This window comes from Artemia franciscana, chromosome 7, assembly GCF_032884065.1.
Source record: "Artemia franciscana chromosome 7, ASM3288406v1, whole genome shotgun sequence".
NCBI classification, from domain to species: Eukaryota; Metazoa; Arthropoda; class Branchiopoda; order Anostraca; family Artemiidae; genus Artemia; species Artemia franciscana.
In genome coordinates, this window is record NC_088869.1 from 47,734,716 (window position 1) to 47,756,802 (window position 22,087).

The window sequence follows — 22,087 nt, forward strand, 5'->3', positions numbered from 1 at the left end:
AAAAAAAAAAAAAAACAAACACTTAACTGCACAAACAAAAACAAACGTTACGATACACCGCCAATAAATAAAAACATTATTACAAAAACTCACTAAGGACGAATTGCAATTGCCAGACTACTAGGCCCAAGCGACCCCAAAAATTCAGAACGACGTTTCGTCACAGCAGCAATCGGATCTGTGATACCGAACCTTGCAGACATCTTGGAATTTTTAACCCACGGTGGGGTATTTAAAAGAAACTTTGCATATTTGTAAAAAAGTGATCGAAGGTTTCTTTTATCACTAACACTAAATATATGCCAAAACGGTGATAAAGCCAGAAAGTGTGGGATCACCAGTGCATTATATAGCCTAGCTCGAATTTGTCGATTATATTTCGCTTTAGTTGAAGATAGCGCCCCGTAAGCCTTACGTGCCTTTTCTGCGAAATTACTTATTTGGCGAGCACGTGTAGATGCCATGTTATGACCTATAGGCATTCCTAAGTACATTATGGAGTCAGACAGTGGAACCTCTTGAGCACCAAATTTGACAGCAAGATCTATACAATCTGCATTTCTCCTATTGAAAGCAACAATCTCGCTTTTACTTGCATTAAAAGATAGGCCTATCTCTCTATAAGCATCATCTAGAATCTGAAAATTTTCTTCAATACGAGACAAACATCTACTTAAATTAAAAATATCATCTGCGTAATTAAGTAATGTTACATCCAAACCTCGGAAAATGCAGCTCATTTGCACTAACTTTTGGGCCTCGAGAACACTATTATTATACAACCGGGGTGACGAAATTGCACCCTGCCTAATGCCCTTTCTAACCGGAATAGCATTTGGTAATACAATCGGCCCGTTAGGAGACGGGACTTTAACTTGGACTCGAAGCTTCTTATACATATCCCGAAAAGGCAAAATAACCGATCGGTCCACACCACGTTTATGAGCAGACACTAATAACTGGGGATGTATCCCAGAATCAAAAGCACGTCTAACATCGTGACTCGCTAGAATAAGGGATTCATTCAGTTCATCAGCTTCTATTAATATATTAGCAAGAATATAATGGACATGCTCGCGACCAACACCTTTTTTAAATCCGAACTGATTATCGGGGGTAGAACATTGAAAAGCAATATGATCTATAACTAGCAATTCCATAAGCTTACATAAAACCGGCGAAACAGTTATAGGGCGGTAAGATACGCATTCAGACGGATTTTTCCCTTTTTTCAAAATAGGTGTAATTACTCCAGTACCAAAAACGTCGGGAACGAGACCAGAATTAAAGATAATTTGGAATAGAAGCTCTAAATGACTCAGGAGACCAGCAGTACCATGTACAAGATGCAACCCACACAACTTGTCGACACCTTTCGATTGTTTCTTTTTTAATTTTGAAATTGCACGAATCAGATTAGGAACAGTTACTATGTAGCCAACACCAGAACTAGGCAATTCCATGAACTTATCAAGTTCGACTTCATATTTATCTTCAAGATCTTGTTCGGGTGGAGAGAACTCAGAAGTAAAGTGGGACACCCAATCTTGCTCAGAGATCACAGGTTCAACACTATTCTGATCACCATTACGTTTAAGTAATCTCCACACAGCATTTGGGTCATTACTTATCAATTGACTATGTTGATCGATCACTTCACATTTATGCTTAGACAAAATCTTGGCAAATCTGCGTTTGCTGAACAGCCGAACTTCATTTACAACACCTGATTTCGGACGACCACACTCGTTCCAGAGCCTAAGCCAAAATTTTGCACGACCACATGCTTCACTTAGAGCAGGGTTTTCGGACCACTTTGGAATTTCCGTTCCCACTCGGACTTTACGAATGGGGACCGCAGCGGCCTCGGCAGATAACAGTGCGTGAGATATTTCACTACAGTAGATGTTTAGTAGCAGCTGTTTCTCTTCATCTTGAATACATACACTCTGCTGTAGTAATTGGAACGGCACTTTAATCTTTGTGAGAATCTCATCCAATACGTAATGATAAGTAGCCAGGTCAATTTTACTCCAATTAGTTTTGATTTTCCACTTCTTTTCATTAGTTGGGGGGTTAGGAGAGGCAGGAATTACTCGAAAAGTGTTTATAATTGGAAAGTGATCAGACGCGCTTACGCTCAGATCTACGTGCGAATTGCCGCAAGCTGGAGATTGGATGGAACTTAACATGAAGTCGAGAGATGAAGTCGAGCCTGAGTTATGGATATAAGTAAAACACAGATCATTGTTAGCAAGACGAAGACCGTCACAGGAAGATAGGAGGATCTGTGCTCGAGCGTTAGACTCATCAGTCAAGTCACAGTTCACGTCACCAGCGACTATACATTCAAGGCCCTGGCTAGAACAGCTGCCCACCGAACTCGATAGCTTACTGCAGGCTTCACTAAATTTTTTTTCTGATTTACTGTCTCTGTAGTCTGTTGGCATGTACACAGAGTGGATAACAGTTTTGTGCACCTTAACAGCAACAAAAAAGTCTGAAGATTTATACAGAATGGGATTTAACCTGCTGCTAACAAGAATGGCGATTCCACCGGACGGCCTTCCCCTGCCCGATGACCTTGCAGGAGTAGCAAATACTTTGACGCCATCGTTTAGCTCAAGCAGACTAACGGCTTGATTCGAGAGGAAGTGTTCCTGCACACAGAGTACATCGTTATAACATAACAATCCTTCTAACAGTGGCATTTTATCAACCACTCCACCATTTAAGTTCCATGAAACAACCCGTATAGAATCACCGATCATTGTTTAGAAATTAGCTTCTGAGCTACTGGACATTGGAAGCTGTAGCACGGGTGTCGAGAAGAACCACACAGAGCGCATTTGGGGGCATTTTGGCATGGATTGTCCCGAGAGCTGGAATGATCTCCACCGCACTTTGAACATTTCGGGGGATCTACACAAGATTTTGCTGCATGTCCGTAGGACTGACAGTTGTAGCACTGCATCGGTAAGAATTTAAATTCTGTAATGGGTAGTCGCTCGTAACCAAAAATGGGCGGAGAGTTCATTGCGTTAAAGAGATGAGCTTTGCTTTCAAACTGTAATTTGAATGACCGAGTACTACCAATTTGTACGGCCTTAACACAGTTCGGTACAACTGAGCGCAGTTCGTCATCTGAAGTTTCAGTGGGAACGTGGCGGATTATTCCGAAGAAAGCGGGAGTTTTTACTTTAACACTTATAGTTGAGTCACTTTTACCCACTGCCTCAGCCAGGGACTCGGCAGCATTCTTGTTGTTCAAGACTACTCTCCATTCAGATTTCCTAGGTTTCAGCTCCACAATGTTCGAACTAGTATCACCACATACTCTGTCCAAATAGGATTTCCGAGCGCTAGGGTTCGAAAGATCTTTCGGGGGATTCTTCAAAACAACCGCATATGACAGTTTCGACATGATCGTGTTGGTTTCTGCCGCAGGCATAGCAGAGACAGAAGGAGAGGGATTAGAATCCACGTAACTATCGAACTTAGCACACAATTCGTTTACTTTCCGGGTTAGGGTAGCCGTCACTTCTCCCGGGATTATCGGAACTTCATCAGGTTCGAAAATCACAAACCGCGGCAACGAGATATTTTTATCTTCACAAACCCGAAATACTTTTAATATGTCCAGGATATCATCGGTGTTCTTCGATCGCGCAGTAACACGTGTGGTAATTCCTGCTAGGGGCCACAATAACTCCTTCGCCATTGCAATTGCTTCCTCTGAGAAAAACTCGACTGCTTTTTTCGCTATATCCTCCGAGCGATTACCAGCTTTTATCGCACGGAAAGCATAATTCAGTAACGCATTCCAAACCAATTTCTCATTACTCCCCATCGCAACAGCCACGTCACAATCCGTAATGCAAAATCAAAGTCCGAGGGGAGGAGCCAGTTCAATAAACTACGACGTAATACAGAGCTATTTAAGCTAATAAGCGAGGGAAGCGTAGTTTCTTGCTACCTGATCCCCGCAGTTTAAGGGAGTCACACTCCCGGCAGGTACAACGGCCCTTGCGACAAGAAACTCCCCTCTTCTGCTCGCTTATTAGTAAAATTTAATAATATGAACGCACTCTAGAATCCGCTATTAAGAATTATTATAGATGACGCTGTTTTGCTTCCAAGCAAAGAGCATAAATTAGTAACAATATTATAAGGCAACTCCAGTTAAATAAATCTATTCTTCAACACAAATTATATGAGAAGAATTGAAAACTATGCTTCCTTACTGTTCCTGGGATCACAGATTCCAAATCGAGCACAACCTTGGTTAAAGAATCAAACTATTTCCATATAAATTTAACATATTCAAACTTAGTAATTTATTTGCTTCCACTGTTTAGAAAGTTACTATGGAGTATTGTTACTAGTCCTGACGGAGTTCACCCATGCATATTGAAAGAAGCTCGTGATGAAATAACCCTTCCCCTTAAAAACATGTTTCAGAAGTCTCTTAATGCTAAACAGATTCCTCAGGATTGTCAGAATGCTAACATTACACCTGTACACAAAAGGGATAGCCACAACAGAGTTTCCAATTATTGACCCATTAGTCTTATGCTTGCATACTCACATTGTTGGCCACCAATGAGCTGCTCAGTGATAGTTGGCATGGCTTCAGACATGGATGCTTGGTTGAGACTAATTTGATTGATGCATATGATTATATCACTGAGAAACTAGATCAATCAATCCCTGTCAACTTGGTTCTATTGGATTTTGCAAAAGCCTTTGATAAAGTATGTCACTGTTGCCTAAGGGCCAAGTTATTTGCAATTGGAATACATAATGAAATTGTAGAGTGTGTGCTTCAGTTTCTTTCCAGGAGAAAGCAAAGGGTGAAAATATTTGGAAAAAATGGACAAGTAGTCTTTACAGAAGAAGTGAAAGCATTAAGTGGAGTGCCCTAAGAAACCATCTTGGGACCAACACTATTCAAAATTTATATTAATGATGCACCAACCATAGTCAAAAATAAAATAAGTCTATGCTGATGACTCTAAACTCATTGAACATGTTGATACACCCAATAAGAGAGCCTCTATACAGAATGACTGTTGGGTAATTTCCCAGTGGGCAACTTTGTAGAGGCATGAATTCAATGTAAATGAATATCAAACAATCCACTTTGGAAAGAAAAATTAAAAATGCCCTTATCATACATTAGGGATAGATGGATCAAGACAGACTATCATCTCCTCTGAAGCAGAGAGAGACTTGGGGGCCATACTTGATAAAGAATTAAAATTCACTATGGACACATAGACAGCTGTAGCCAAAGCACTCCAAACCCTTGGCATTATAAAAAGAACAATCACTAATAGGTCACCTATGGAGACTAAATTATATAAGGCATTGGTCAGGCCTAATTTAGAGTTTGGCATGTGTGTTGCTAGCACTCTAAACAAAGGTGAGCAGCAGAAGTTAGAATCAGTTCAAAGACAAGCTTTGAAAGCAATTGATGGATGCAAATACTTAAACTACTCATCCTGCCTGAAGAAACTGGAACTCCCCACTCTTGTCTACAGACATAAATGGGGTGATATTATTATGATGCATAAGCTCCTTAATTCTAACTCTTCATTAAATAAGCTATTTCAACTTGACCAATCTACTATGGGGCATAGTTGGAAGCTCTATCAGAAGGGAGTTGCCACTGGACTACACAATAACTTCTTCATTAACAGAATAGTGAGTTTGTAGAATTCACTTACCAAAGAAACAGTCATGGTAAATATTCTACAGTTCATATAATTGACTTACCAATAAATTTTATGTTCTTTACAAATATAATAATTGCTTCTATTACAAATTCAAATTTAAGCATTTTTATGAACTCTTAAAAATTACCAAAATATGGGGTATAAAAAAGGCTTAAGACATTGGTCTCTAACTTTGAACATAGCACTTGATGCCTTTTTTATTTATTTATTAATACCAAATACGGTAAGCTTTCAAGCTTGTCGCAAATAAATATAATAAATAGAAGTTATGACAACATAATACATAATACAACTGACAACATAGTACACACATATAAATCAATGAAAATAGCGACTACAACAAACACTGACAAATAATACTATAAATTATTTAAAAATGATTTACTTTGAGTCATTAAATGTGAAGAACTGTGATGTACTTATATTATCAATGCCTTTGATTATACGGAATGTGTTAATAATGTCTGCCCTATCCCTTCAGAATTGAAGACTTGACAATCCTAGCCTGTGCAGTCTATTTTCATATGGCAAATGTTTCAAATAAGGTACAAGCTTAGTTGCTCTTTGCTGTATTTTTTCAACCCTTGCTCTGTCATTTTTATTCAATGGATACCATACTGACGAATTGTATTCAAGTATAGGTCAAACTGTTGATTTATAAATGGCAATGAATGAACAGAGATTAAACTTACGGAAATTCCGTCTAAGACATAATAGCTGATAGTTTGCCTTACGAGTTACTTCAGAGACATGCTTGTCAAACCTAAGACTAGAATCAAAATAAACACCAAGGTAAAGGACATTTTCAACAGGTAAAATTGAATGTCCAGCAAGATGGTATTGGTAACTTTGTTCTACTTTGCCGAAGTAATGGACAACCCTACACTTATTTTCGTTGACAAACATGGAGTTAGCATTACACCAATTGTGCACTGCATCCAAGTCTTTTTGAAGCAACGAAGCTTCATATCAATTTGTCAAGGAGCAGTAGAGCTTTACATCATCTGCAAACATTTTAATTGTGGAATGGTGGACAACAAGAGGCAAGTCATTGATGAAAAGGCAGAAAAGTACTGGAACAAGGCAACTACCTTGTGGAATGCCACTTAAAACTATCTCAGCAGAGGACAAAGCATCACCTACAATCAATTTCTGTATCCTGCCTGTTAGATAATCACCAATCTAATTCTATGTTCTGGCACCAAGATGATATACCTCACACTTTTGAAGTAAAAGTGGAACGGAAATTTTATTAAACACCTTAGAAAAATCTATATAGATGCAATCAAACCTGAGACCTTCATCTGCCATCCTATGGAAGTCAGTAATTACTTCCAAAAGCTGTATATTACATGAACGTTTTTTACGGAATCCGTGTTGAGATGGATGCCAAAGAAGATTTGATTCGAAATAATTTTGTATTCTCTTGACAATTAGTTTTTCCATAACTGTGGAAAAAATTTAAGTGTTTGATATTGGTCTATAGTTTTTAAATTGCGTTTTTGTGCCACTTTTATACAGGGGTTTAATTATTACTTTTTTCCATGCCAAAGGGCAAGTACCAGACACCAGACACAGATTATACAAATGTGTCAGTGGTTCAGTGAGTACTGTTGCAGGCTCTCGGATCATATGGTTTGAAAATTCATGAATATCTGGTGATTTATTTGTGTCAAGATGCTTCAAGACCTCAAAAACTTGTTGATCATCAAAGTCAGAATCATCAAAATCTATTGTGAAATAGACAAAAAATTAGAATCAATAGGAGTTTCATTGTGAGGTCGTGTAAAAACAGATGAAAAAAGTTTATTAAAATGTTCAGCTTTTTCATTATCATTGTCTATATTTGTCTGTGTTTCAGGGTCAGTGAATGAAGTTGAGGATGGGGGCTGTGATGTCTGGTTTTTCCTTAGATATTTCCAAAGCCTTTTTGGGCAAATTTGAGCTGATGCAATGACAGAAGATTCAAGTGCCTCACAATTCGACCAAAGAAGCCTAGTTGCTCTATTTCTTGCTTTTTCATGTTCTTTACAAATAATAATTGCTTCTATTGCAAATTCAAATTCAAGCACTTTTTGAGCTCTGAAAATTCTCTTCCTTGATGCCAAATTTTCAATTAAATTATGTATTTTTGGTTGTTTTTGACAGAATAATACTATGTTTCCTCAGTGCCAAAATTATTTATAGTTAGGATGTCAAAAAGTGCATAAATTTCAATTTGCAATAAAAGCAATTATTATATTTGTAAAGAACATAAGAAAAGACATTGAGTGGTATGTTTACTTTATTGGTAGGCTAAGTCAATTACACAAGCTGTGAAATATTTACTGTAGTCATTACCCTCAGCATAGCCTAGCTGCCTTTAAAAGAGCCATTGATGGAGAATGGTCATTAAAGCTATGGCAAATTGAGTTGGATACCATTGAGACATCCAATCATTGTCACCACAAGCCAGCAATTCTACAGAATTTAACCCTTATTTTGCTGGAAAATGTGATTTAAAGTAATTTAAGTATGAGTATTCCCAAAGAGTCCTAATTGTGCATTGAAATTTCTAATTATAGCATATCCATAAAGTAAGTAATAAAGAATAAGGTATTAGACTTTAGAGTCTCTACTGGCAGTGCTGAACTCTGTTTCTTGGCCCTTCAGCCAGGAAAAACAATGGGGTGTTGGGGGCCAGCCATCCTGTGCTTTTGCACACCCTTCCTGTTTACCTTCCCCAGATTTCTCCAGGTACCCATTTAGATCTGGGTCAACTCTGGCTGAGCTTACAGAGTCATGCCACTGACCCCCATTGCAAACTAAATAATTGGGTACTCTAGGATTCAAACCCTTGCCTGCTCAGTCAAATAATGTATCCATAGCACCTTCTATTTTTTTCATTTAGACTTTGACTAGCCTATATAAAAAACTAAACAAAAATGGATGAAATTCCTACTTTATAATTTACAGCAACTATCAGAAATCATAGATATTAAGGTGAGCTGTCTTTCCTTTTCTTTCTTGCATTTCTATCTGTTTTTGAATCAGTTTCAGTCATTACATTGCTTTAATTTAGCAGGCTAGTGTGGCCTAAGGCCATATGAAACCATTAGGGGAAGGGGATTAATTGTCACAAACGTTAAAAGACAATAAAGTTGTCTCTATCTTTATTCTAGCACATCCACTATTGAAGAGAAGCTATTCTTGACCTTTACCTATTTTATCAATTTGGAGAGGGAAGGAACAAAGGTAAAATTCTAGTTAATTGACTTCTTGCTATCTCAGGAAGGGTTTAGGTTAGGAAAAATGAAACTTTCAGGGATGAATCTACAGACTGTAGAGTTCTCCATTTCAAGTGATCAGACATTGATTTTTCTTGCTGATTTTTATATTAATTTTGTAGGTGCTTGGGTCACAATATAAGCTTACTTACTTACATGATTGATATTTGCCTGGTTGCCGCCTACATGTTTGATGTATAAGAAAAAACTCCACATGGTGTCAGACACATGGTGTCAGACACAGACTAAAGTATGTCCCAGGAAGGTATTTTGAAGCAACTACCTCCACTCCTCCTCCCTCTAGAGGACCCTGACCTTTGATGAAAATTAAAAATATGTGTGTTATAAAAGTGAAACCTTGCAAAACAGATCTTCTGCTTAATTGAAGTACAAAAAATTGTTTTCAGCTTCATAACTTTGCTCAATTCCATTTTATGAGGTTTTAAAGATATACAAATACATTTCCTAAATTTGGAAAAAGAACATTGATATGGCTCAAAATTATTCTCAAATAACAGGAATTGCATTTTCAGAACTAAAGGCATAGAAAAAGCAACTAGTAACTGAAAATTAAGGTAAAAGGTTGTTTTGTTAAAATTTCAATAGGTATAGACCTGTCATGTAGGCAAATTTCAGGGCTCTTAAGAGGGAGACAGAATGGAGGTGGGTACTTTAAAATACCTTCCTGGGACATACTTTAGCCTGTAGACACATCCCTGAAAGTTTCATTTTCCTAATCTAAACCCTTTCCAAGATAGCAAGAAGTCAATTAACTAGAATTTTACCGGAACAAAAATAAAGAACAACGGAAGATTGTAGTTTAGCCTAATAGTTAATTAATAAAGATAAATCATTAGCCTACAATAATTAGGCTAGTGTTTCCTTCTAGGTAGACCAATATGCAAGATAGTTTAAAACTATCATTTACACCTAATCTATGCCAAACTATAAAACCATAATAACTGAATTACCTTTTGAGAAAATACTATTAGTTTAAAGTCTCATATAAGCTAATAAAATTAGTATTTTCATAAGTTGAGAAACTCGGTCGCCGCTATTTGGGCATCATAAAGCGGTACCGGTCGGATAAAATGTGGTGTTTTAGCGGCATCCTCCCTACCAAAATTGGGAAAAATTTCGGTGGATAATGCACTGTAATATACCCATGCTTGTAATACACTCATGTTGTTGCTATTCAAAACTAAAAAACATCTTTTAGTTTGCAATAATTTAATTTCTCGTAAAAGTCTTGTACTAAAGGTTAAAGTGGTAGATTTTACCCTGAAATTTACCCAAAAAAGGGGAAAATACCGGGAAGGAAAAATACAGTCCTTGACACTAACAGTTAGTTAACAGGGATAGGATTCCCATCCTTTCTCAAAGGAATTCATTTTTAGGATTGACTGTTTTCTCGTCATGTCTTTCTGTTGGATTTTTTAAAAACTTTTTCCGTTTGAACCCGGTGGGTTTTAAGGGAATTTCAAGGCAAGATATTTAAAAGCTAGAATAATATCGAGAATAAGTTGATGGTGTCCTGTGGTGGCGCAGTGGTTTTGACCTTAGCTTGGTAATACGGGACCCAGAGATCGAATCACGCAGCAGGAATCCACTGCAGGGCCGACGCAGGGACCTTAGTAGTCATGTAGCGTCCTTAATTCTTAAATGAGATAAATAAGTTGATGGTTGTAACTCTCTTAAAATGAGACATGTCACAAAGGCTGTTCTGTTTGATCGGTCAGATGCCTATGGCAATGTAGTTTACAATAAATTACTGGAATTTTTTAATTAATCTTGACTTCCCTCATTCTATCATAATTTTTATAAAGTCCTTTCTAACTGATAGATATGGACAAGAGAAAAATATATGCAACGCATTGGATGGTATGGTAAGAGGTGACGAAGGTGTCGCACTATTCCAACATTTCTTCTCTGCTTGATACGAAACTTGTCAATATGGGTCTTAAATGACAAATTTGCATCCAGTATAATGCCTATGTATAATATCGTATATGAGCAGGGAGGGGGTTAGTTGCCCAACTAATACTTTAAATCTTAAGAAGGGCATTAGAACTTACGATTTCCAACCAAACGAGCCACCTCCAAAGTTTATGGAACTGCTCTTTCCCAGAAAACGTCATATGGCCCTTGAGTATAACTTACAACCCTTGCTCTTAGGGCTCTGGGGGGAGGGTAGGGTCATCCTGAAAGACATAATAAATGGAACACTAAACAAAATGATCATCTGAAAGTTTTCTTTGGATGTTTTTGGGGTAACGATAGATATGAGGGGAGGGGTTGCCCTCCAATCACTTTTGATTATTGAAAAGGCACTAGAGCTTTCAACTTCCGATGAAACAAGACCCCTTCAAAGGTTCTATGGCATATGCAGTGCCCTGTGTCGAGGGCACTGTGTTCAAAAATACAGTGTGTCCATGAATTTGGGGAAATTTTGCCCTCACCTAGTAGTATAACTTACCTTTTTTAATGAAAGAATCCTCAAAATCGTGATAAATTCAGCCGTTTTTTGATATTTGTGGTATGTCCATAAAAGGTGTCGAAATTGCGTTAATGCAAATCAAGATAAGTATGATACTACTATCAACACTTGGATGTAGCACTAAGATTTTAATGAGGAAAGTAGAAGCAATAATCCCTAAAATACAAAAGCCATAATGATTAATAATGACTTTTAACCTCTAAAAAACACATTTTACCTTAAAACAGTTGAGAAGTTGAGAGCACAGACTCAACTCTTTCAGCACTTAAAGGCATTAGAAATCTGATTACATCTTTTTGATTTTTCTTTTTTTAATAAGAGGGTGCTAAAATGCCATAACTGTATTTTTGGTGTAACTTTTGACTTATGTCTCCTGCCAGGGACTGCTCAATAAAATTAAGATAAGTATGATACTATCATCAACACCTGGATATGGCACTAAAATGTTACTCAGGAGAGTAGCAGCAATAGTCTCTAAAAATACAAAAGCTTTAAAGATTAATAATGACTTTTAACCTTTGAAAAGCACATCTTATCTTAATATATTTTTTTTTTAATAAGAGGGTGCTAAAATGCCATAACTGAACTAGACTGTAAGAGAATAATCATCTTTTTCTTTAACTGTTTCGGTAATATCACACATGTTATTCTGGTAAGCAGTTCAGTATTTTTTATGTAACTTTTGACTTATGTCTCCTGTCAGGTATAGAATCTCTTGCCTGCTGCAGCTCAATGTATAGAGTGATGTCTGCCTCCTCCATCTACTTTGGTCCATCGCAAGTATTTGCGCTTTGACCTGTCTGTTACTTGCCATTGTTAAGAGCTCAGATAGACTGTTGAACCAATGTTTCTTTGGTCAGTTGTGAGGTTGCTTCCCACCAGCTTTGATAGGGTCAAAGCTGCTGATTCATAATGGTTAATGACTAATAATGGCTAATGAATAATAACAGATTCAGGTCCTTCAGCAGTCAAAGGCATTATACATCTGTTTTTTTTTTTTTTTTTTTTTTTTTTTTAAGAAGAGGGTGCTAAAATTCTAAAACTGTATTTTTGATATGACTATATGTAATAGTATTATTATTTTCATTTATTGAAAACCTGTCTTCATACAAAAAAAAAAAATAATGACAAAACACTACGAAGAGAAAAAACAAAAAGTAAAACAAAAATATCACTTGAAGATATGACAATATAACTAGAATCAAAGCAGTTGACTCCAAAATCATTTGATTGTATTTTTTTCATAAATTTAGCAACAGCTACAGTACTGTATGTCCAAATTGAATATCTCAGTAGGTATTTTGGAAGAAAGTGGAGCAGATTTTCAATTTATGAGCATTAGTAAGAAATTTCTAGAAGGTTGCAATGTAGAGGATGGGGGGATAGCAACAGTTTTGTGAAATGCTGCAAGATAACGGTGGTTGAAATAAATCTTGGCAGAGACTATGGAAGCATATGAGCCTGATAAGCAGCATCTGACACAAAATCTAGTTTTGTAGTTAATAAATAATATTATTATCATGTATTGGAAACCTGTCTTCGTCAAAAAAAAAAAAAAGAAAAAAAAGACAAAACACTACGCAGAGAAAAAACAAAAAGCAAAGCGAAAATAAAATATCACTTAAAGCTATGACAATATAACTAGAGTCGAAGCAGTTGACTCCAAAAATCATTTGATTGTATTTTTTCATAAATTTAGCAACAGCTACAGTACTGTATGTCCAAATTGAATATCTCAGTAGGTATTTTGGAAGAAAGTGGAGCAGATTTTCAATTTTGGAGCATTAGTAAGAAATTTCTAGAAGGATGCAATGTAGAGGATGTGGGGGATAGCAACAGTTTTGTGAAATGCTGCAAGATAACGGTGATTGAAACAAATTTTGGCAGAGACTATGGAAGCATATGAACTTGATAAGCAGCATCTGACACAAAATCTAGTTTTGGAGTTAATAGATATTATTATTATCATGTATTGGAAACCTGTCTTTGCCCAAAAAAAAAAAGACAAAACACTACGCAGAGAAAAAACAAAAGGCAAAGCGAAAATAAAATATCACTTAAAGCTATGACAATATAACTAGAGTCGAAGCAGTTGACTCCAAAAATCATTCGATTGTATTTTTTCATAAATTTAGCAACAGCTACAGTACTGTATGTCCAAATTGAATATCTCAGTAGGTATTTTGGAAGAAAGTGGAGCAGATTTTCAATTTTGGAGCATTAGTAAGAAATTTCTAGAAGGATGCAATGTAGAGGATGTGGGGAATAGCAACAGTTTTGTGAAATGTTGCAAGATAACGGTGATTGAAACAAATTTTGGCAGAGACTATGGAAGCATATGAACTTGATAAGCAGCATCTGACACAAAATCTAGTTTTGGAGTTAATAAATATTATTATTATCATGTATTGGAAACCTGTCTTTGTCCAAAAAAAAAAAAGACAAAACACTACGCAGAGAAAAAACAAAAAGCAAAGCGAAAATAAAATATCACTTAAAGCTATGACAATATAACTAGAGTCGAAGCAGTTGACTCCAAAAATCATTTGATTGTATTTTTTTCATAAATTTAGCAACAGCTACAGTACTGTATGTCCAAATTGAATATCTCAGTAGGTATTTTGGAAGAAAGTGGAGCAGATTTTCAATTTATGAGCATTAGTAAGAAATTTCCAGAAGGATGCAATGTAGAGGATGTGGGGGATAGCAACAGTTTTGTGAAATGCTGCAAGATAACGGTGGTTGAAACAAATCTTGGCAGAGACTATGGAAGCATATGAGCCTGATAAGCAGCATCTGACACAAAATCTAGTTTTGGAGTTAATAAATAATAGTATTATCATGTATTGGAAACCTGTCTTTGTCAAAAAAAAAAAGAAAAAAAAAAGACAAAACACTACGCAGAGAAAAAACAAAAAGCAAAGCGAAAATAAAATATCACTTAAAGCTATGACAATATAACTAGAGTCGAAGCAGTTGACTCCAAAAATCATTTGATTGTATTTTTTCATAAATTTAGCAACAGCTACAGTACTGTATGTCCAAATTAAATATCTCAGTAGGTATTTTGGAAGAAAGTGGAGCAAATTTTCAATTTTGGAGCATTAGTAAGAAATTTCTAGAAGAATGCAATGTAGAGGATGTGGGGAATAGCAACAGTTTTGTGAAATGCTGCAAGATAACGGTGATTGAAACAAATTTTGGCAGAGACTATGGAAGCATATGAACTTGATAAGCAGCATCTGACACAAAATCTAGTTTTGGAGTTAATAAATATTATTATTATCATGTATTGGAAACCTGTCTTTGTCCAAAAAAAAAGACAAAACACTACGCAGAGAAAAAACAAAAAGCAAAGCGGAAATAAAATATCACTTAAAGCTATGACAATATAACTAGAGTCGAAGCAGTTGACTCCAAAAATCATTCGATTGTATTTTTTCGTAAATTTAGCAACAGCTACAGTACTGTATGTCCAAATTGAATATCTCAGTAGGTATTTTGGAAGAAAGTGGAGCAGATTTTCAATTTTGGAGCATTAGTAAGAAATTTCTAGAAGGATGCAATGTAGAGGATGTGGGGAATAGCAACAGTTTTGTGAAATGCTGCAAGATAACGGTGATTGAAACAAATCTTGGCAGAGACTATGGAAGCATATGAACTTGATAAGCAGCATCTGACACAAAATCTAGTTTTGGAGTTAATAAATATTATTATTATTATCATGTATTGGAAACCTGTCTTCATCCAAAAAAAAAAGGACAAAACACTACGCAGAGAAAAAACAAAAAGCAAAGCGAAAATAAAATATCACTTAAAGCTATGACAATATAACTAGAGTCAAAGCCGTTGACTCCAAAAATCATTTGATTGTATTTTTTCATAAATTTAGCAACAGCTAGAGTACTGTATGTCCAAATTGAATATCTCAGTAGGTATTTTGGAAGAACGTGGAAACAGCAAAATACTGCTGTTAGCTTATTCTGTTAGTAAATTTTCCGCGCCAAAAACTGTTAGGTTGGGAACTTGATTTAACTCCATAAATGAAAGAATTAATGGTTTAATGGTTAAAACACTAGGGTGTAGGCCAATCATGTATATGATGCCATTAAATATTTCCAAAAGTTTACATCTAGCTGTCCTTACTTATAAGCTATTAAAAATTGTAACAATATTTAAAATTAGATCCAACAAGATATCAGATATCCAGCAAGCAATCAGTGAAACTTTTAAACACATTTGAGACTAGAACCTTTGATTTCTTTTCGGTCTTGATGGCAAAAAAAAAATCTAGAGGATCCGTTCAAGTCGATTAGAAAGAAAAAAATTTCTAAGGAGGGAAGGGTGTTACGCCCTGTTTTGAATTGTTGCACTCCAGGACCTCGTTAGCAAAATAGCTTATAGCAGTAAGTTTCAATCAGCTCAGATTTTCCTCACAATCTAATTGAAGTGAAACAAATAATTTTCTGCACTGGTCCTCTCTTAGGCTGTTCACCAAACAAATCAAAACGCCTATATTGAGTCCATTTTGGAGAGGACGGACTTGTTCTTTCACTGTTTTTTTTCTGTGCTTAAGAGTCCCATTAAACAACGAACAAGTTGGCGTAAGTTCAGACCATATTAAAAATAATTGTTGCCATCGGGGTTCCTCAGCTACAGAGCTATGGGTCATGAGTTAACGCAAATTTTACCCATATTAAGGCCCCTCCCTTTCAAATATATCCTGTGGTATACTTAGGCTAAAAAACCAAACTAAGAATTTTGAAAATTTTGAACTAATTCAAAAAGTACTTTTTTTTAGTTCATTTTAAAATATAGCCCATTGAAATGTTGCAAGGTAGATAGCCATTTTTTCACTCTCGAGGAACAATCAAAACTTATCCCAAATATTAACAAATGAGATTTCCAAGCAATTCAAAAACAAAGCTTTTGGATATTTTTAAACATAATTTACAGAAAAACCAATGTTTATCAGTTTTTTTTTGCAGTTGGCTCACCTTGGCCCAAAGACATATAGTGACCAAAGAATACCATAGACAAAGTAGTGAACCTCTATCCAACCGAATCTGTACTTTATCTTTCGAAATTTTTAAAGGTCTTCAAAGACCTTCGAAATTTCAAAGGTCTTGTAACATACATTACATTTAAACGGTTTCTCCATTCTTTGGTGTCTGTTCAAAGTTGGTGCTTGAGAAAAGGTCTTGTCACACACTCATTGTAGCTGATTTGAAAACGTACACTCGAGAAAAGGTCTTGTCACATATGTCACAAATAAAGGTTTCTAACCTGTCTTCAATGCCTCTTCAAATGTGCTGCTTGAGAAAAGGTCTTATCACATACATCAGATTTAAATTGTTCCTCACCTGTGTGCAGTCTTTGATGTGTGTTTAAAGCTGCTGCTTGAGAATAGGTCTTGTCACATACATCCATTTTGTACGGTTTCTCAACAGTATGCTCTCTTTGATGTCAGTTCAAAAATTCACTGGAAAAAGGTCCTGTCATGTAAATCACATTTAATGATTTCACCCTGTATGCAGTTTTCGGTGCCTCTTCAAATGTCCTGCTAGAGAAAAAGTCTTTTCACATAAATCACATTTAAACGGTTTCTCACCTGTATGCAATCTATGATGTGCCTTTAAAGATGCTGCTTGAAAATAGGTTTTGTCACAAACATTACACTTAAACAGTCCCTCACCAGTATGTAGTCTTTGGTGTGTGTTTAAAGCTGCTGCTTGAGAAAAGTTCTTGTCGCATATATGACATTTAAATGGTTTCTCACCCGTATGCACTCTTTGGTGCAGGTTCAAAACGTCCGCTCGAGAAAAGGATTTGGTACATACGTCACATTTAAATGGTTTCTCACCGGTATGTACTCTTTGATGTGTATCTAAGGCTACTGCTTGAGAAAATGTCTTGTCACATACATCGCACTTAAAAGGTTTCTTACCTGTATGCACTCGTCGATGCGTGTTCAAACTTGCTGCGTAAGAAAAGGTTTTTTCACATATTTCACATTTATACGGTTTCTCACCTGTATGCACTCTTTGGTGCTGGTTCAAAACGTACGATCGAGAGAAGTTCTTGTCACATACATCACATTTAAACGGTTTTTCACCTGTATGCACTTCTTGGTGGCGGTTCAAAACATGCGGTAGAGAAAACATCTTGTGGCATATCTCACATTTAAATGCATTTTTCCCTGTATGCGTTCTTTGATTTCCTTCCAATTTTCTAATTTGCAGCCTACTGTTCAAACATGTTTCTTGATTTTCTAAGCCTGTTGCTTCACATTCCAATGCATATGATTTCGTGGAGCAGCTGGTAGATGGATCCTTTGAAACAACTGGTGACGTATTCCCCTGTAAGTGCAGTCCAGACAAGTGTGGTGAAAAGTGACCTAAAATTTTAAAAGTCTATAGAGTTAAATCTGTCTTTCACTAGGTTATAACAGCTAATTTTATTCTCGACCCCTCTTCTCTCGCTCTTGGTGATACTTATATTAGCTTTCAAATTAGTTATTCAGATGTAAGTAAACCTGGGACAATGGTAAAAAATACATCGTGGAGTCAAAACATATGTCGAAGAGAGGCAATATAACAACAAATATGAGGAGTTTTTTTCAATTAAATTAGGAAGAAGTAAAAGAATAGACATCACTTACTAAGGTTAAAAAGTTTGTGGGAAACCGCAGACCTGCAAACTATATAACACTGGTAGACGATATTCTTGTACGTTTCAGAAATACTGGAAGTAACAATGCAAAAAGTAACATTCAAGTTCACTTATTTATCCTGCATGGCCATTTGTGTCGTGGAGTCATCGTCATCGTAATTTGTCATCATGGAGTCAAAACATATGTCGAAGAGAGGCAATATCACAACAAATATGAGGATTTTTTTTAATTAAATGAGGAAGAGGTAAGAGAATAGACATCACTTGTTGAGGTTAAAAAGTTTGTGGGAACCGCAGACCTGCAAACTATATAACACTGGTCGGCGATATTCTTGTACTTTCAGAAATCCTGGAAGTAACAATGCAAGAAGTAACATTCAAATTCATTATTTAGCCTGCACGGCCATTTGTGTCGTGGAGTCATCGTCATCGTAATTTGTCATCATGGAGTCAAAACATATGTCGAAGAGAGGCAATATCACAACAAATATGAGGAGTTTTTTAATTAAATGAGGAAGAGGTAAAAGAATAGACATCACTTGTTGAGGTTAAAAAGTTTGTGGGAAACCGCAGACCTGCAAACTATACAACATTGGTCGGCGATATTCTTGTACGTTTCAGAAATCCTGGAAGTAACAATGTAAGAAGTAACATTCAAGTTCACTATTTAGCCTGCACGGCCATTTGTGTCGTGGAGTCATCGTCATTATCATTTGTCATCATGGAGTCAAAACATGTGTCGAAGAGAGGCAATATCACAACAAACATGAGGAGTTTTTTTTTAATTAAATGAGGAAGAGGTAACAGAATAGACATCACTTGTTGAGGTTAAAAAGTTTTCGAGAAACGCAGACCTGCAAACTATCTAACACTGGTAGGCAATATTTTTGTACGTTTCAGAAATCCTGGAAGTAACAATGCAAGAAGTAACATTCAAGTTCATTATTTAGCCTGTATGGCCATTTGAACCATTTCCCAGAACGTTCAATTGCCTCCAGCGAAGACAAGAGGATTGCCACCAAGAAAGTTGAGACCAAACGGAAGCTCTTTCGATTCGAAAACAGAAGTTTTAGTATTTCATCACAGAAGTGTGCTGAAAACCAACCTAATTTTTTTAAGAGTCTACAGTTAAATCTGTCTTTCAATAGGCTTTAATGAATAATTTTATTTTCAATCCCTCTTCTCTCACTTTTGGTTATGCTTATATTAGCTTTTAAAATTAGTTATTCTGAAGGAAAGTAAAACCTCAAATAGTACACCATGGTGTAAAACCATAAAATGGTGTAAAAACCATAAGTCGAGCAGAGGCAGTATTTCAACAAATAGTGCGAGGTTTCTTAACTAAATTAAGAAGAGGTAAAGAATGAACATCATTGGTTGAAGTTAAAAAGTTTTGGGAAACCACAAACCTGAATACTATATCACCCAGGTAGGCAAGATTTTTGTGCGCTTCTGAAATCCTGGTTGTAACATGAGCATTCAAGTTTACTATTTGGCCTAATTGGCCATTTAAATTATTTCTCAGAACCCTTTTTTGGGAATAAATATTGATGAAAGGCAACCAGCCCCACCACGTCCTTTTCCCCCAAACGAACTAAGTAAAAAATCTGAGATAGCAAATCTTCCCATAACCCCTCCGGGGAAACGCTCTAAGCTATGCAAGTCGCCTTCTGTTAATATCTATGGTTATAATAAAAACAAGCGGTGTATTAAATTTAAGATGGGGCTCATTGGATTGGAAAACAAAAGTTCTAGCCCCCTTTTAAGAGTAAAAAGGCAACCAATCGGAGGGCAACCATCCCACTCCACACCTTTTCCCCCAATGAATCTGACATAAACTTTGAAAGAGACATTTTGTTCAAAATAGCTCAAATATCAAAAAACAAAAGCTCTGGGGTCCGACCCCTCTCCCTAAAGCACCCGGGCAAGGGATGTTAGTTATGCAATTTGCCCACTGTACATATATAAGGTTTTTTTTTTATTAAACAAGAGCTAAGAACTCATTTTGTATGAGCTCTAACAAAATTCTAAGAATGAATCGATTGATTTAAAAGGAAAATCAGAGGTTTAATGCCGGTCAGGATCTAAAACAAGAGCTCTGATTCAAGATGTCCTTCTAAATATCAAAATTCATTAAGATCCGATCACCCACTCGTAAGTTATAAATACCTCATTTTTTCTAATTTTCCCTCTCCCTTTAGCCCCTCAGAGGGTCGAATCTGGGAAAACGACTTTATCAAGTCAATTTGTGCAGCTCCCTGACACGTCTACCAATTTTCATCGTCCTAGCACGTCCAGAATCACCAAACTAGCCAAATCACTGAACCCCTCCCCCCCCAACTCCCCCAAAGAGAGCGGATCCAATACGGTTACGTCAACCATGTATCAAGGACATTTGCTTATTCTATCCACCAAGCTTCATCCCGATTCCTCCACTCCAAGCGTTTCCCAACATCTCCCCCTCCAACTCCCCCCAATGTCAATAGATCTGGCCGGGATTTGAAATAAAAGCTCTGACACATGAATTCCTTCTAAATAAAAAATTTCATTAAATTCCGTTCACCCGTTCTTAAGTTAAAAATACCTCAATTTTTCTAATTTTTCCAAATTAACAAACCCCAGCTCCTCCAAAGAGAACGGATCCGTTCTAATTATGTCAATCACGTATCTAGAACTTATGCTTATTCTTCCCATCAAGTTTCATCCCGATCTCTCTACTCTAAGCGTTTTCCAAGATTTCTGTTTCCCTCCTCCAGCCCCTTATGTCCCCTGATCCAATTCGAGTCGAAAATGGAGCATCTCAGACATAAGATCCTTATATATATATATATATATATATATATATATATATATATATATATATATATATATATATATATATATATATATATCAAGTTTCATTAAGATCCGATCACCTATTCGTAAGATAAAAATACCCCAATTTTCACGTTTTCCAAGAATTCCGGTTTCCCCCTCCAGCTCCCCCCAATGTCACAGGATCTGGTTGGAATTTAAAATTAGAGCTTTAAAGCACAAGATCCTTCTAAATATCAAATTTAATTAAGATCTAGTCACCCGTTCGTAAGTTACAAATGCCTCATTTTCCGAATTCCCCCCCCCCCCTCCAACTCCACCAAAGAGAGCATATCCGGTCCGGTCATGTCAGTCACGTATCTTAGACACGTTTTTTATTCTTCCCATCCAGTTTCATCCTGATCTCTCCGCATTAAGTATTTTCTAAGATTTCCGGTCCCCCAACTGCCCCCCCCCCAATGACGCTGGATCCGGTTGAGATTTAAAATAAGATATCTGAGTTACGAGGTCCTTTTAAATATCAAGTTTCATGAAGATCCGATCACTCCTTCGTAAGTTAAAAATACGTCATTTTTTCTAATTTTCCAGAATTAACCCCCCCCCCCAATAGAGCGGATCCGTTCCAATTATGTCAATCACGTATCTAAGACTTGTGCTTATTTTTCCCACCAAGTTTCATCCCGATCTAAGCGTTTTCCGTGATCTTAGGTTCCCCCCAAACTCCCCCCAATGTCACCAGATCCGGTCGGGATTTAAAATGAGAGCTTTGAGACACGATATCCTTCTAAATATCAAATTTCATTGAGATCCCATCACCCGTTCGTAAGTTAAAAATACCTCATTTTTTCTAATTTTTCAAAATTACCCCCCCCCCCCCGAAATACCCCAAAGAGAGCGGATCCATTCCGGTTATGTCAATCATGAATCTACGACTTGTGCTTATTTTTACCACCAAGTTTCATCCCGTTCCCTCCACTCTAAGTGTTTTCCAAGATTTTAGGTTTCCCCCTCCCAACCCCCCCCCCCCCCCCAATGTCACCAGATCCGGTCGGGATTTAAAATGGCAGCTCTGAGACACGATATCCTGCCAAACATCAAAT

At 36.7% G+C, this 22,087-nt stretch overlaps 2 protein-coding genes across 3 annotated transcripts in view; both read right to left on the reverse strand.

Moving 5' to 3' along the window:
* Positions 1-10,000, reverse strand: part of LOC136029388 (zinc finger protein 287-like) — a 32,691-nt gene extending 22,691 nt beyond the window's left edge. Inside the window, exon 1 of the mRNA XM_065707721.1 lies at positions 9,976-10,000. The gene's annotated coding sequence lies outside the window, so the exon portion shown is untranslated. The remainder of the gene's footprint in view (positions 1-9,975) is intronic.
* A 2,610-nt stretch (positions 10,001-12,610) lies between these two features.
* Positions 12,611-22,087, reverse strand: part of LOC136029389 (zinc finger protein 813-like) — a 31,751-nt gene continuing 22,274 nt past the window's right edge. For both annotated transcript variants that reach the window (XM_065707724.1, XM_065707723.1), the window contains one exon: positions 12,611-17,898. In XM_065707724.1, the coding sequence (XP_065563796.1) occupies positions 17,024-17,898 (875 nt within the window). In that variant the 3' untranslated portion in view covers positions 12,611-17,023. The remainder of the gene's footprint in view (positions 17,899-22,087) is intronic.